This window comes from Oncorhynchus keta, chromosome 11 (genome assembly GCF_023373465.1).
Source record: "Oncorhynchus keta strain PuntledgeMale-10-30-2019 chromosome 11, Oket_V2, whole genome shotgun sequence".
In the NCBI taxonomy this organism is placed as follows: Eukaryota; Metazoa; Chordata; class Actinopteri; order Salmoniformes; family Salmonidae; genus Oncorhynchus; species Oncorhynchus keta.
In genome coordinates, this window is record NC_068431.1 from 54,155,544 (window position 1) to 54,170,319 (window position 14,776).

Sequence of the window (14,776 nt, forward strand, 5' to 3'; positions counted from 1 at the left end):
AGTCGTTTGTTTCGAACACTATGCATGCTTGCTAAGGTTCTTCACTCATAAAAGTAGCACATCCCTTGATTGCACACGTGGGACTATTTGACAGCACTAGCGACAGCTAGTTTGTAGGCTATAAGGCTTATAAGCTATCTACAGTGTAGATGATGGCATACAAAATGTATTGCATTAATATAACAAGAGCAGTGTGTTTGTTTCTCTTTTCTTTTAAGTTGTTGCATTGTGTCCAACACACCTGCAACAAGGTAACTCAGATCTGTGATTGTTTTTTTGACTAAGCCTATAATAATGGCATAAAAAATATGTTCCATCAATGTAAAACATTTGTTTTGTTTTTACAAAAACACAAGTCAAAAAAAAAGATGACAATTGAATTAGTTGTTAGGTATGTTAGTGATGTTAGTGAGTTAGCGCTTAACCAGTTTAGCTTGCTAGGTTCTTCAGAGCTAGCTGTATTGCCAGCTACTTTTTAAAATTAAATTGGACGATGCCATTAATGGTGAAGTAGGACATCCTCAAGCCGCCGAATGACTCATCTCTTGTGATGATGGTCCTGGCACTATTTCCATCCTTTTGTTATTGTTGGTTGTTGTTACTGCTGTTTCTGCTGCTTCTGCTTCCGGGAGGAGCACTCCGTTCTGCCACCTCTAGTCTCTTGGCCCCCCCAACCCTACAGGAGGGCAGCTCCCCTCAGCCCAGTCCAAGCTCTTCTCTGTCCTGGCACCCCAATGGTTGAACCAGCTTCCCCTAAAGCTAGGACAGCAGAGTCCCCCCCTCACCACACTTTTCTGAACCAACACTTGCACTTGACTCCCCCCTTCCCCCTTTTCCTACTCTGATTTTGCTGATAGCTACTTTATTGAGGAAAAGTATACTTACTATGCCTGTGACATGTGGTTGTCCCAACGAGCTGTGCATTCATCTTCAGATGAATGCACAAACTAAGTTGCTCTGGATAAGTGTGTCTGCTAAATTTGGGGAATTTCTTTCCTTCTTAACTTCTCTAGGGTAGGGGGCAGCGTGCCCAAATTAAAGAAAACACTCTAAAGTTTCCAAAACTGTTAAAATAATGTATGTGAGTATAACAGAACTGATTTGGCAGGCAAAAACCTGAGAAAAATCCATTCAGGAAGTTGGATTTTTTTTCTATTCAATGCCATTACAGTATCCATTGATTTAGGACTCAAATTGCAGTTCCTATGCCTTCCACGAGATGTCAACAGTCGTTAGAAATTGTTTCAGGCTTGTATTCTGTAAAATGAGGGAGTAAGAGCAGTCTGAATGAGTGGACCCTGTCGTGTCTCACAGAGCTTTTTCATGAGCAATCCCGAGAGAGTGCCTTTCTTGTTTACCTTTTCTATTGACGACGTTATTGTCCGGTTGAAATATTATAGATTATTTAGGCTAAAAAAAACACCGGAGGATTGAATATAAAGATCGTTTGACATGCTTCTATGAACTTTACGGATACACTTTTTGTCTGCCTGTTGTGACTGCGTTTGAGCCTGTGGATTACTGAAGAAAATACGCGAACAAAACAGAGGTTTTCGGATATAAAGAGAGACTTTAACGAACAAAATGAACATTTATTGAATAAATGAATGTCTGAGTGCAATCATATGAAGATCATCAAAGGTGAGTGATTCATTTTATCTCTATTTCTGACTTGTGTAATTCTTCTACTTGGCTGGTTACTGTTTATAATGATTTGTCTGCTGGGCTATGTTCTCAAATAATTGTAAGGTATGCTTTCGCCGTAAAGCATTTTTTAAATCTGACACCGTGGTTGGATTCACAAGAAGTTCATCTTTAAACCTATGTAAAATAGTTGTATCTTTTCTGAATTTTTATAATGAGTATTTCTGTATTTGAATTTGGCGCTCTGCAATCTCACTGGATGTTGGCCAGGTGGGACGCTAGTGTCCCACAAACCCTAGAGAGGTTAATGCGTTTCAGCCAATCAGTTGTGTTGTGACAAGGTATGGGTGGTATACAGAAGATATCCCTATTTGGTAAAAGACCAAGTCCATATTATGGCAAGAACAGCTCAAATAAGCAAGAGAAACGACAGTCCATCATTACTTTAAGACATGAAGGTCAGTCAATCCAGAAAATGTCAAGAACTTCGAAAGTTTCTTCAAGTGCAGTCGCAAAAACCATCAAGCTCTATGTTGAAACTGGATCTCTAGAGGACCGCCACAGGAAAGGAAGACCCACAGCTACCTCTGCTGCAGAGGATAAGTTCAATAGAGTTAACTGCACCTCAGGTGCAGCCCAAATAAATTATTCACAGAGTTCAAGTAACAGACACATCTCAACATCAACTGTTCAGAGGAGGCTGCATGAATCAGGCCTTCGTGGTCGAATTGCTGTAAAGAAACCACTACTAAAGGACACCAATAATAATAATAGACTTGCTTGGGCCAAGAAACATGAGCAATGGACATTAGACCGGTGGAAATCTGTCCTTTGGTCTGATGAGTCCAAATTTGAGATTTTTGGTTCCAACTACCTTGTCTTTGTGAGACGCAGAGTAGGTGAACGGATGATCTTTCCATGTGTGGTTCCCACCGTAAAGCATGGAGGAGCTGTGATGGTGTGGGGTGCTTTGCTGGTGACACTGTCTGTGATTTATTTAGAATTCAAGGCACACTTAACCAGCATGGCTACCACAGCATTCTGCAGTGATACGTCATCCCATCCACTTTAGGCTTAGTGGGACTATCATTTGTTTTTCAGGACAATGACCAAAAACACGCCTCCAGGCTGTGTAAGGGCTATTTGACCAAGGAGAGTGACAGAGTGCTGCATCAGATGACCTGGCCTCCACAATCACCCGACCTCAACCCAATTGAGATGGTTTGGGATGAGTTGGACAGAGTGAAGGAAACGCAGCCAACAAGTGCTCAGCATATGTGGGAACTCCTTCAAGACTGTTGGAAAAGGATTCCTCGTGAAGCTGGTTGAAAGAATGCCAAGAATGTGCAAAGCTGTCATCAAGGCAAAGGGTGGCTATTTGAAGAATCTCAATTATAAAATATATTTTGATTTGTTGAACACTTTTTTGGTTACTACATGATTCCATATGTGTTATTTCATAGTTTTGATGTCTTTACTATTATTCTATAATGTAGTAAATAGTAAAAATAAAGAAAAACCCTTGAATGAGTAGGTATTCTAAAACTTTTAACAGGTAGTGTATATACAGTGGGGCAAAAAATTATTTAGTCAGCCACCAATTGTGCAAGTTCTCCCTTCTTAAAAAGATGAGAGAGGCCTGTAATTTTCATCATAGGTACACTTCAACTATGACAGACAAAATGAGACAAAATAATCCAGAAAATCACATTGTAGGATTTTTAATGAATTTATTTGCAAATTATGGTGGAAAATAAGTATTTGGTCAATAACAAAAGTTTATCTCAATACTTTTTATATACCCTATGTTGGCAATGACAGAAGTCAAACATTTTCTGTAAGTCTTCACAAGGTTTTCACACACTGTTGCTGGTATTTTGGCCCATTCCTCCATGCAGATCTCCTCTAGAGCAGTGATGTTTTGGGGCTGTTGCTGGGCAACACGGACTTTCAACTCCCTCCAAAGATTTTCTATGGGGTTGAGATCTGGAGACTGGCTAGGCCACTCCAGGACCTTGAAATGCTTCTTATGAAGCCACTCCTTCGTTGCCCGGGCGGTGTGTTTGGGATCATATATATATGGCATTCTCCCAATCTTCTTCTGGATCATCCAAATGCTCTCTAGCAAACTTCAGACTGGCCTGGACATGTACTGGCTTAAGCTGGGGGACACGTCTGGCACTGCAGGATTTGAGTCCCTGGCAGCGTAGTGTGTTACTGATGGTAGGCTTTGTTACTTTGGTCCCAGCTCTCTGCAGGTCATTCACTAGGTCCCCCAGTGTGGTTCTGGGATTTTTGCTCACCGTTCTTGTGTTCATTTTGACCCCACTGGGTGAGATCTTGCGTGAAGCCCCAGATCGAGGGAGATTATCAGTGGTCTTGTATGTCTTCCATTTCCTAATAATTGCTCCCACAGTTAATTTCTTCAAACCAAGCTGCTTACCTATTGCAGATTCAGCCTTCCCAGCCTGGTGCAGGGCTTCAATTTTGTTTTTGGTGTCCTTTGACAGCTCTTTGGTCTTGGCCATAGTGGAGTTTGGAGTGAGACTGTTTGAGGTTGTGGACAGGTGTCTTTTATACTGATAACAAGTTCAAACAGGTGCCATTAATACAGGTAACGAGTGGAGGACAGAGGAGCCTCTTAAAGAAGAAGTTACAGGTCTGTGAGAGCCAGAAATCTTACTTGTTTGTAGGTGACCAAAAACTTATTTTCCACCATCATTTGCAAATAAATTCATTAAAAATCCTACAATGTGATTTTCTGGATTTTTCTTCTAATTTTGTCTGTAATAGTTGAAGTGTACCTATGATGGAAATTACAGGCCTCATCTTTTTAAGTGGGAGAACTTGCACAATTGGTGGCTGACTAAATACATTTTTGCCCCACTGAATGGCAATACCTCCTCCTCTACCCACTCTATCTGCTCTGTAGATATTGGAACCAGCTAACAGAACATCTGAGTCTGGAACAGTGACACTTGTTAGATAGCTTGTTAGCTTAATTTAACAATCTAAATCTTGTAGTTATCATGGCCAGAATACGTGCCCAGGGGCCTCAACCCCCAGGGGACCACCATTTCATTTTGTTGAGTCACTCAGGTATCATATGAACACACATAAGCCATTGTATAAGGTATAGAATTGCAGCAAATTAGCTTAGAAAACTGAACAAAACTGTTCTTTCCGCTCCATGGCAAAATGTGTAGAATTGCAGGAAGTGAGATTTAAAATGTCCAACAAGAGGGGTGTGAGCAGTTTGAACAGTTTGGGGTTGCATGGATTGCGAGACGTTTATTGTTACTATGCCAATAAATGAAAACATCCACCCGGATCTTTGCCACCTACTAAATGTGTTTTTACCGGACCTTCTCAAATAAGAGTTGAGTACACCTGCTCTATCATTACCTGTGTGGTTCCTATGTGATGGTTACCTGTGTGGTGGGTCTTGTAGGCACTGGGCCCCTGGCTCCCTCCAGGCAGCATGCTGTGTAGTGTAGTGTGATGTGAGTTGGTGTGGTGTGATGGTTACCTGTGTGATGGCTCTTGTAGGCGCTGGGCCCCTGGCTTCCTCCAGGCAGCATGCTCTTCATTCTGAGGGCCTCTTCTGGGTGGTTGAAGCGGAAAAAGGCTGACTGACCAAAACACAGCATGCACCCTGGAGGGACAAGAGAAGGACTACTGTAGGAGATGGAAGGTTAGGCTTCCAAGACTGTGTTAACATGCATTCCCAATGGTGGTGGAACCATAGAATTAGGAATTAAATAGGATTTCTATGGGTGAAATGGAAATTTGTCACCTGTGAAACGCGTTTGCCAAAACGACAATGATCCGATCTATGCTGGCTTGCTAGGTATGTAAGTTTGATAGGGTCGCCCTACATGAAACATAGGCCCGACACCACAGTGGGTCAGGAGCACTCTGGAAACGAAGACTGCTGAAGGCAGATAAGAACATAAGATTGGGGGAGACAATAATGAATCATTTTACATGAAAACTTGACAACGGTGTTGTGAAAACAGCTAAAGCACCATATTATGTCCCTTTGTTCACTTCTGCAGTCACTGGCCAGAGTGCCTGATACTTTCCCTGTTACCACAAACAAGAGCCTATCCTATACCACCTCTATTACATGTACTGTAAACAAAGTAACACCATGTTCTTCAGGGCAGGAGGGCATATTTCAGTGCTGTGCTTTTCAAACCACTTAGGACTGGACAAACTACACAGCACCCAACCTCAGCGTTGTAGCTTGATTGATATTTATAGGCCATGTTTCCGCAATTTCAGAGACTTAATTCACGGTAAACGCTGCATAATAACGCTGCATAATTTTCGGCTCAATCGAAAATTACTTTTACATTTCAACAGCGCAACACCGCTGAAGAGCTACGGATTTAATACAGTCCTTGGTCTACTACTTCTCCTGGCTCTATACATCTGAGAGTCAAGCTAGTACTTCCAGGTGTGGTTCACATCCATCATGATAGATATAGATAGCCAGCGCTGCATTTTTAAGCTTTCCACACACCTCACACACAAACCTATATCAAAACAGAATGACAAAGCTTAGTCCTTGTTTCTATTCATACTCTTCTCGTCATCTCCGACTCCTTCATACACAGTCATTGTCTCTGACTCACTCCACTCAGACCACTCAGACCTCGGGGCTGGCTGGTGACATTGTAGTGAGTAAAGAGCTGATTAATCAATCTCAGCCAGGTGTGTTTCAGTGGAGGATAGACACCTCGTGGTGAGTTATGACTTCTAAAGGCCATTTAATTATGAAAATGTCCCTGGCTGTGTGAGCAGAACAATCAGTGAAAGAGAGAGTGAGAGAGAGAGAGAGAGAGAGAGAAACAGAGAGAGAGAGAGAAACAGAGAGCAAGAGAGTCATAAATCTATAGACTGTCTGAGGTAACATGTTAGGAGATGCTGTGTAGGACAAGTCTCAGCCAACACAAAATCACAGAGAGAGAAATGACATAATGTCATGTAGACCTAAGGGACTGTGCTTTATTTATAATAAGTGGTACATGGAGAAAATTGTACCACAAAAAAATGAAAATGGATGACTCCCCTAAGCAAAATATATTTTAGAACAGAGCCTTAGATATGCCGTTTGAGAAACTCTTCCTCGTCTCAAAAGCATTACATGCAACGTAGCAATTTTGATGTTTAATAGCCTATCATATTTAGGAAATTGTCTTATAAATATGACTTTACCATGTGCTTCTCCACTAATGCACTTCGTATAGCCTATGGCTCACTTGATTGAGACCACACTAAATTATTAGGCACACACACACTTGATATTGCGCACCCAGCAAAGGATCAGAAATGATGGGAGGCATTGAGCACACATTGAGATTTAATAAGCAATTAATTCAGAAACACTGAGAAAAAAATACAATACTATAAAAAAAATACTAAACCCTTCCCGGGCTGAAATTGAAAAAAAAAAAACTCTCCCACAAATTCATCTTGGTACCACGTCCTGTAAATTCTGAAAGGTCACTAATCAATGTATTGGTTGAATGGTTAGGATTCCCTGTTACACACTGCTCTTATATTTACAAATGAACTTAAAAATAAATAAAAAATACCTGAAAATACAATATGGCACAATAAATATTTGTTAGCCAACATTTGGTTGGTCAGAGGATCCCGGTCAAAATGTTCCTTAGAGCTAGTGACAATCTACTGTATTGACACAACAACAGTGGAATGTGAACCACACTCTCGGACAGGTGTGAAGGGAGGGAGCTAGGGTGACAGCACGTGGTGGTCCAGATCCAGGGTGAAAGGGTCAAAGGGGAGATGTTTTAACGATAACAAGAACAGCACATGCATTCTAGGAACAAGCCAGATGAATAGCAGGCAGAGAGAGAGAGAGATGAACAACAGGTGAGTAGCCTAAAGTATATTGTTAAATTTCACCCTTAAAATGGTTGACTCCCACACACTTATAGAGTCTACCTCTGCAGAGCACATGTCCCTTTGCCTTCCCACTTGCCAAGTGCCCTTTTAGGTGGTGGTATACAGTATATATATATATATATATCAAGTTGTCTTGATGTCATCAAGTTGTGGTGAAATGGCAAAACGGCAGCACCCCCTGCAGAAGAGGTGTCAGAATGTGTTGTTGCACCAAAACATTTTTTTCCCAAAAATGTCCATTGCATTATTGATATAAATTATAATGGGATTGGGGTAAGGGAGAGAAATATATATTTTTAATCAAATCTTTATACTGTAAGCTACAACCAATCACTGACAATGCACTACCGTGATGTTGAAGTTTTCCGGTTCATTCCTTCCTGTAGGCTAGCAGTTAGCATTTACAAGATCAAGGTCAATCAAAAATGTATCAGAAATCATTTCAGATTTCTTCAATCCTGGTACTAGCCAACCAAAAAAACTGCCATCACAGCAGCCCTAACAGATGAAATCCGTGGGTCTGCTGCATCTAGTACCTGCAGCAGTAAGCCACCAGTAATGTGACTGGCACAGAAACCATAGCCTCCATGGAGCAAGATGCTAACTCCACCAACTGCAAGAGCTCCACGTTAGCCCAACCCCAGGCAGAGGAGCATGCTAGGCCTACTGCATTCCGGCACCCAAGGCTAAGCTAGCTAATCAGCCATAACAGCTGAAGGATGACTGCCTTCCCCAGGGAGGCAATTTGGAACAGAAAACTTCTCCTGTGCTTTTAAGTCAGGTTGATTGGCAAAATGTCAGTGGCTGCATTATGTTTAGGAAGATGAATGAGTGCTTTGCTTCACATGCATTAAAACAGTGAAGAAAAATGTTATCAGTGAGGAAAATGTTTGAGCGGATTACAGGTTTCAGATATGGCTGTTACAGAACGGTGCATTGCCAGGAACAAAGCTGTTGTTCCTTTCAGGGGTGACAAAACTCGTGACGGTGTGCTTTACAAGTTGATGATAGAACCCATTTACAATCTACCAAAGGAACAGGAATGGGTTCTCAGGAGAGACAACTGAATGTGGGACACGATACAGAATGCGATTATTCAACAACTGGCTCACGCCGTACAGAGGGTGATTGTGTCTCGCGTATCAGTGTCTCTTCTATGGCCTGACTGATGGTGTCACCACTGACGTGTGCACTATGGAACTATCTCCAGTACGTCAACCAGAACCTGGTGTCAAACTGAGTTTTTGGGGGTTTTACAAAGCTCCCGACTCTACGGCTGAAAATCTGTTCTTGTGTGTGAAGGGCATCTTCTTGCGTCGTTAAACATTCCCATGGAACGGTTCCAGGGATATTGCTTTGATGGAGCAAGCATGTCAAACCATTTTTCAGGTGTGCAGACTCGACTGAAAGAGGCATGTCCAGGGTCCATGTGCAGTGTGTGCACTGTAGTAACCATTCACTGGATCTGGTTTTGCAAGACGTTTTGCGCAAGGTAAGCCTTGTGTCTGACACACTGAACTTTGTGCAGGGCGTGGCAGTCGTCATAAGGGAATCACACAAGCATAAACAGTTGTGCAAGTCTCTTTTTGGTGTGGAAGAAGTAGTGACCAATATCCTAGGTCTGTGTCCAACCAGGAGGTGCATGCGCACAAAAGCCATCTCGCTTGTCTGCAGCACTCTCCTCTCCACACTCAACATGCTGAAGGATGACAAGAGTGTCAAGGGGAAACGAGAGCAAAAATCGAGTGACTACACAAACAGGCGTGTAGTCCCTCGAATGTGCCAATGTGCTGAGGAAACGAGTCAAGGCACAGAGATGATCGCGTCGTGTAGGAGATGACAGCCAAGGTTTGTATTAAAATACAATTTAATTAAATGAATGACACACATAGACAACACAAGGTTAAAACATATGCAAGACATACTGTAAATAACAATGTACTAATGTGACATATAACATTGATAAAATGCTTGGCAACTTGCCTGCCGACCCCATCCCCTCCTCCCTTCTCCAGACCATCTCTTGAGACCTTCTCTCATTCCTCACTTCCCTCATCAACTCATCCCTGACCACTGGCTGCGTCCCCTCTGACTTCAAAATGGACCGAGTCACTCCCGTCCTCAAAAAAACAACATTCGACTCCTCTGACGTAAAAAAAACTACAGACCAGTATCCTTTATTTCTTTTCTTTCCAAAACACTTGAGGGTGCTGTCTCTGACCAACTCTCTCACTATCTCTGAGAACGATTTTCTTTACCCTAAACAGTCAGGCTTCAAGATGAGTCACTCAACCGAGACTGCTATTCTCTGTGTCACGGATGCTCTCCCCACTGCCAAAGCTCTCTCCTCTGTTCTCATCCTCCCAGATCTATACACTGCCTTTGACACTGTGAACCATCAGATCCTACCCCTCTCAGAGATGGGCGTCTCAGGCTCAGCACACTTACCAGGTGACGTGGCAGAGGATCTGTGTCTTCACTACGTACTCTCACTACCGGTGTCCCCCAGGGCTCAGCTCTAGGCCCTCTCCTCTTCTCTCTGCACACCAAGTCACTCGGCTCTGTCATATCTTTACATGGTCTCTCCTATCATTGCTATGTAGATGACACTTAACTATTTTTATCATTCCTCCCTTCTGACACCCAGGTGGTGACACACATCTCTGTGTGCCTGGCAGATATCTCATCTTAGATGTCTGGCAACCACATCAAACTCAACAAGACGGAGCTGCTCTTCCTCCCAGGGATGGCTGCCCCCTCCAAGACCTCTTCATCATGGTTGACAACTCCACGGTGTCCCCCTCCCAGAGTGCAAAGAACCTTGGTGTGACAACACCCTGTCGTTCTCTGCAAACATCAAAACAGTTACTCGCTTCTGCAGGTTCATGCACTACAACACCTGTAGAGTATGGCCCTACCTCACAAAGGAAGCAGCGCAGGTCATAATGCAGGCATTTGTCATCCATACTCATCTGGAATACTGCAACTTGCTATAGGCTGTTTCCCCACTTGTGCCATCAAACCCCTGCAACTTATCCAGAACACTGCAGCCTGTCTGGTGTTCAACCTTCCCAAGTTCTCACATGTCATTCCGCTCCTCCGCACTAGCTTCCAGTCAAAGTTCGCATCCACTACAAGACCATGGTACTTGCTTGTGGAGCAGCAAGAGGAACTGCCCTTCCCTACCTTCAGGCTACGCTCAAACCCTACACCCCATCCCGAGCACCCCGTTCTGCCACCTCTAGTCTATTGGCCAGTCCAAACTATTCTCTGTCCTGGCACCCCAATGGCAGGACAACCCATCTTCCGAAAACATCTGAAACTCTACCTCTTCAAATAGTATTTTAAATAATCCCTGTCACTACAATAACAGCTCCTAAACTGTTTGCAAACAGTGTCTGTGTAATAAAGCATTGGTATTTTTTCATCAACAAAGCAATGACCACACAGCCCAACATATCCAATCTTGGTGCTCAGCACACTTTATGAAAATGACTCTCACACAATTAGGAATCTGACAGAGCTTTTGAAAAATAATGAGTAACAGTCAATAGGGCAATTCCACCACTTTCCAACCTAATTGTAATTATCTCCAGCACAATACTTGTCTACATATGTGAAAACGGTGCGTTTCTACGTTGCATAGAAGAAAAAAAACGTTAAAAAGTTCAAACATTTTAAAAACACTATGAGAATCACTGTTTTTCTTAGTTTTAATCCCACAATGTAATGTCACAAAGAAGCATTTTTTAGGACCTTTCATATATTTTTAACCACAGATCATATAAACGCGTTTTTTTTTTTTTATGGAGATAATGAATATGAGGTTGAAAAGTGGCGGGATTGCTCTCTAATAATCAAATAGGTATATGCACTTACGTGTATCTGCAATTATTTTGATACATTCACTGGCATAATTGTCATTTAAAAGCAAGAGCTCACTTTCCTTTGAAATGTAATTATAACGTGCATGTAGCGCGTGCGTCTGCAGCGTCTTTGTACGAATAAATACAATTCCGTGCGTTCCTTGACGTCCTGCTTCTTCAGCACAAAAAACGCTGATGTCCAGCGTCCGATTAAAGTGAATTAGAAGATCCTTTAGGCTAAGCAGGCTTTTGTGATATGCTTCATCAATAGCATTTTGCTGGCCAATGATCCAATTTCCAAAAATAACGCAGATAGCCAACAACGCTGAATCCGGAGTACCAATGCCTTATTGTCGGTGTCGTCCTAAGAGCTGTCTGTTGGCTCCGTGTCCCACACACCGGCTGTCCAGTCCACAAATGATATTATTGTCAAACTGCCTGCCCAACCCTGTCTGCATAACGGCGGAGGGGGGCGTGGAGTTTATTTATTATGCGACCATGTCCCAGTGAGCTGCGAGTTTTACAAATGGAATGCATAACCCGGGGCAGGATAGGAGATTGGTTTAGTTTTCTATTGTATTATAACCTGAGCCTTACTCTTACTCACCACTTCTCTCATTAATGCTGCAGCCCACCCAATTCCTAGCACTTTACACTACAACAAGTAATTAAGTGTTAAGGCTATAACATGCAAATAATGTTGGAAAAGGTAGACTAGAGTTAGGCCTATGTATATATTTGGTGGTTAGGTTACATGCAAAGATACATCCCTACTCCACTTAGCTATTTTATATGAAAATATATTCATGATTCATGAATAGCCGGCCCTTAAACGTTTAGAGATTTTTTTTAAATACAAGTCTAATTGGGGTCATTTTAACAGTTTACATGGCATCTCTTTTGGTTGGAATGAAAGTCCACACGTTACTGAAGAGAGTATAGAGATTTTCTGTCTTACTCGTTGAGAGAAATCAGAATTAATATGCAGCACACCTAACTAAATCAATTGTGGAACTGCAGGGGAGGGGGGGGGGGACTCTGCTGTCCTATATATATACAGACAGAGACCCACAAAGTTCTCATAAACAAATATGAGGTTGATAAACTCCCATATCTATTGGTTGAAATACCACAGTGCGCCATCACAGCAGCAAGATTTGTGACCTGTTGCCACAAGAAAAGGGCAACCAGTGAAGAACAAACACCATTGTAAATATACAACCTATATTTATGTTTATTTATTTTCCCTTTTGTATATAGACATAATATGACATTTGAAATGTCTTTATTCGTTTGGAACTTTTGTGAGTGCAATGTTTAACTGTACATTTTCGTATTGTTTATTTCACGTTTGTTTATTATCTATTTCACTGGCTTTGGCAATGTAAACATATGTTTCCCATGCCAATAAAGTCCTTTAAATTGACATTGAAATGTCATTGAAAATTGAGAGAGAGAGGCTGACTGTGTGAAGCAATTATTACAGCCTGTTTAATCAAGTTTCCCTTCCATCTAGGTCAAGGTCATGCATGAGCCATAAAGCATGGGGCGGTTCTCTATGTCTTGCCTGTGTTTCTTATTAAAGGAGAAAACGCTAGCTCGGTATTCAATGAATGAGCATGGTGATTTAGTGACATGGAAACCTGGTTTCATTTTGAGATGACCAACTGGAGATATTAGGCTACATACAGGTACAGATATATGAAGACACTATGGCATGACATGTCAGATAATAATCCAATTCACTCTTATAACATTGTACAAAAATGTGTTATCAAACCAGTTTAGTACCTTGCGAAAGGTGTACAGGCTTGGAGATGGGGAGACCATCCATGGAGCAATGGTTCCCACAGGGGTTGAGGGTGATATCGCCTGCCCTATTGTCGATATAGCAGTGTTGATCAGTGATGCCTGGACCCTGCAGAGGGATGTCTGTGTTCCCACTGCCCAGGGTCGTCCTCCCTGCAACAACACAATGATGAGTTACACACACATGTCAACACGAATCCTTTAAACACATCAACCTGGAAGAATATCCCACTGGGATATTAAACTATTCAATTGTATTATCTTCTGTTCTATTATATCATGCCCACGTTTGGTAGTAAATGATTTTCGAGAAGGACTGGACTGTAGTTCAAAGCCACAGTCAGTCAGTGGAACGCTGATCCCTCTGATGTCACAGTAAAGGAATAGAGCCTGGGGTCAAGGCCATCACGGGTACAAGTCACTTGTAGACTTGTAGATTCAAGCTAACAGCAGGTGGTAGCCCTGAGAGAGACAGACCACTGGCAGATGGCAGACGAATGATGCTTAGAGGGAATGTATTAGAATAACCACTGTCTTCCTATTTTGAATACTTCCAGGATCTTAATTTTCAAATAGATAAATTACATGTCTGTCTGTCTGTCTGTCTGTCTGTCTGTCTGTCTGTCTGTCTGTCTGTCTGTCTGTCTGTCTGTCTGTCTGTCTGTCTGGATGAGACACAAGACAAGAAACAAGGAGTGGAGCACATTACTCCACCAGCCCAAGGGGGGTGAAACACTTTACCCCAAAAGCCCCCTCCCTCTCTTCATCTAACAAGTCCCTTGCCTTTCCCCTGGCCTCACCACACTGTTAAAATAGCCCTGGAACATAGGGGAGAGACACCACTGAGAATACCCCAGCAGGCTGCCTTAGATTCCTATTCACTATCTCCATGTCCAGTGGGCTATTCCACTTCACCTCCTTCCAGCCTCCCAGCACTGCTCCTTTTGTTTTGGCGTCTGGGCCCTCCAGACGGACAGATGTGGATAAAGGAATAACAAGACATTGGAGGAACTAACACACTGGCACTGGCAGAGTTACAATGCTGAGGGTGAGAAGGGCAGAGGGGGAGTGTGTGCAGAGAGAGAGAGAGAGAGAGAGAAAGAGAGAGAGTGTGCTTCAACTGTGATTTTTTTCAGGGGGTGAAGACAAGGTCAGGCTATGGTCCTATTTTTCCCTCTCAGTGTTTTATGGTGTATCTCAAACCTTTCGAATGAATCCCTGTTTTCAGTTTCAGCTTCTCCATCCCCTCCGTATCACAAAGTCCTCTAGTTGTCATTCTTAGGATGATTAGATATGGCAGGGCTCTGAATACACTGGCTCCACTGTCCAGCTACAGCACGTCACTTTCATTTCATCCCTCTCTCCCTCCCTCTTTCCTCTTCCTCCTCCCCGATGCCTATGATATCATCCACCAGCTGGCTCTATGCCAGGAAATAAGTGAGTGCATGGATGGATGGATATTGCCGTAAATAAATCAGTAGGGGATTTTTCTCTTCGGAAGTACCAGCTTTGGTCATTAC

At 42.6% G+C, this 14,776-nt stretch overlaps 1 protein-coding gene across 13 annotated transcripts in view; it reads right to left on the bottom strand.

The window, feature by feature from the left end:
• Positions 1 to 14,776, bottom strand: part of phldb1a (pleckstrin homology-like domain, family B, member 1a) — an 84,287-nt gene that overhangs the window by 44,539 nt on the left and 24,972 nt on the right. For 12 of the 13 annotated variants that reach the window (XM_052457469.1, XM_052457460.1, XM_052457459.1 and 9 more), the window contains exons 4-5: positions 13,239 to 13,409; positions 5,174 to 5,299 (exon numbers count right to left, since the gene is read on the bottom strand). In XM_052457469.1, coding sequence (XP_052313429.1) covers positions 5,174 to 5,299; positions 13,239 to 13,409 — 297 coding nt within the window. Of the gene's footprint in view, positions 1 to 5,173; positions 5,300 to 11,460; positions 12,259 to 13,238; positions 13,410 to 14,776 lie in introns of those variants that run through there. The other variant, XM_035781317.2, reaches the window with a different exon arrangement.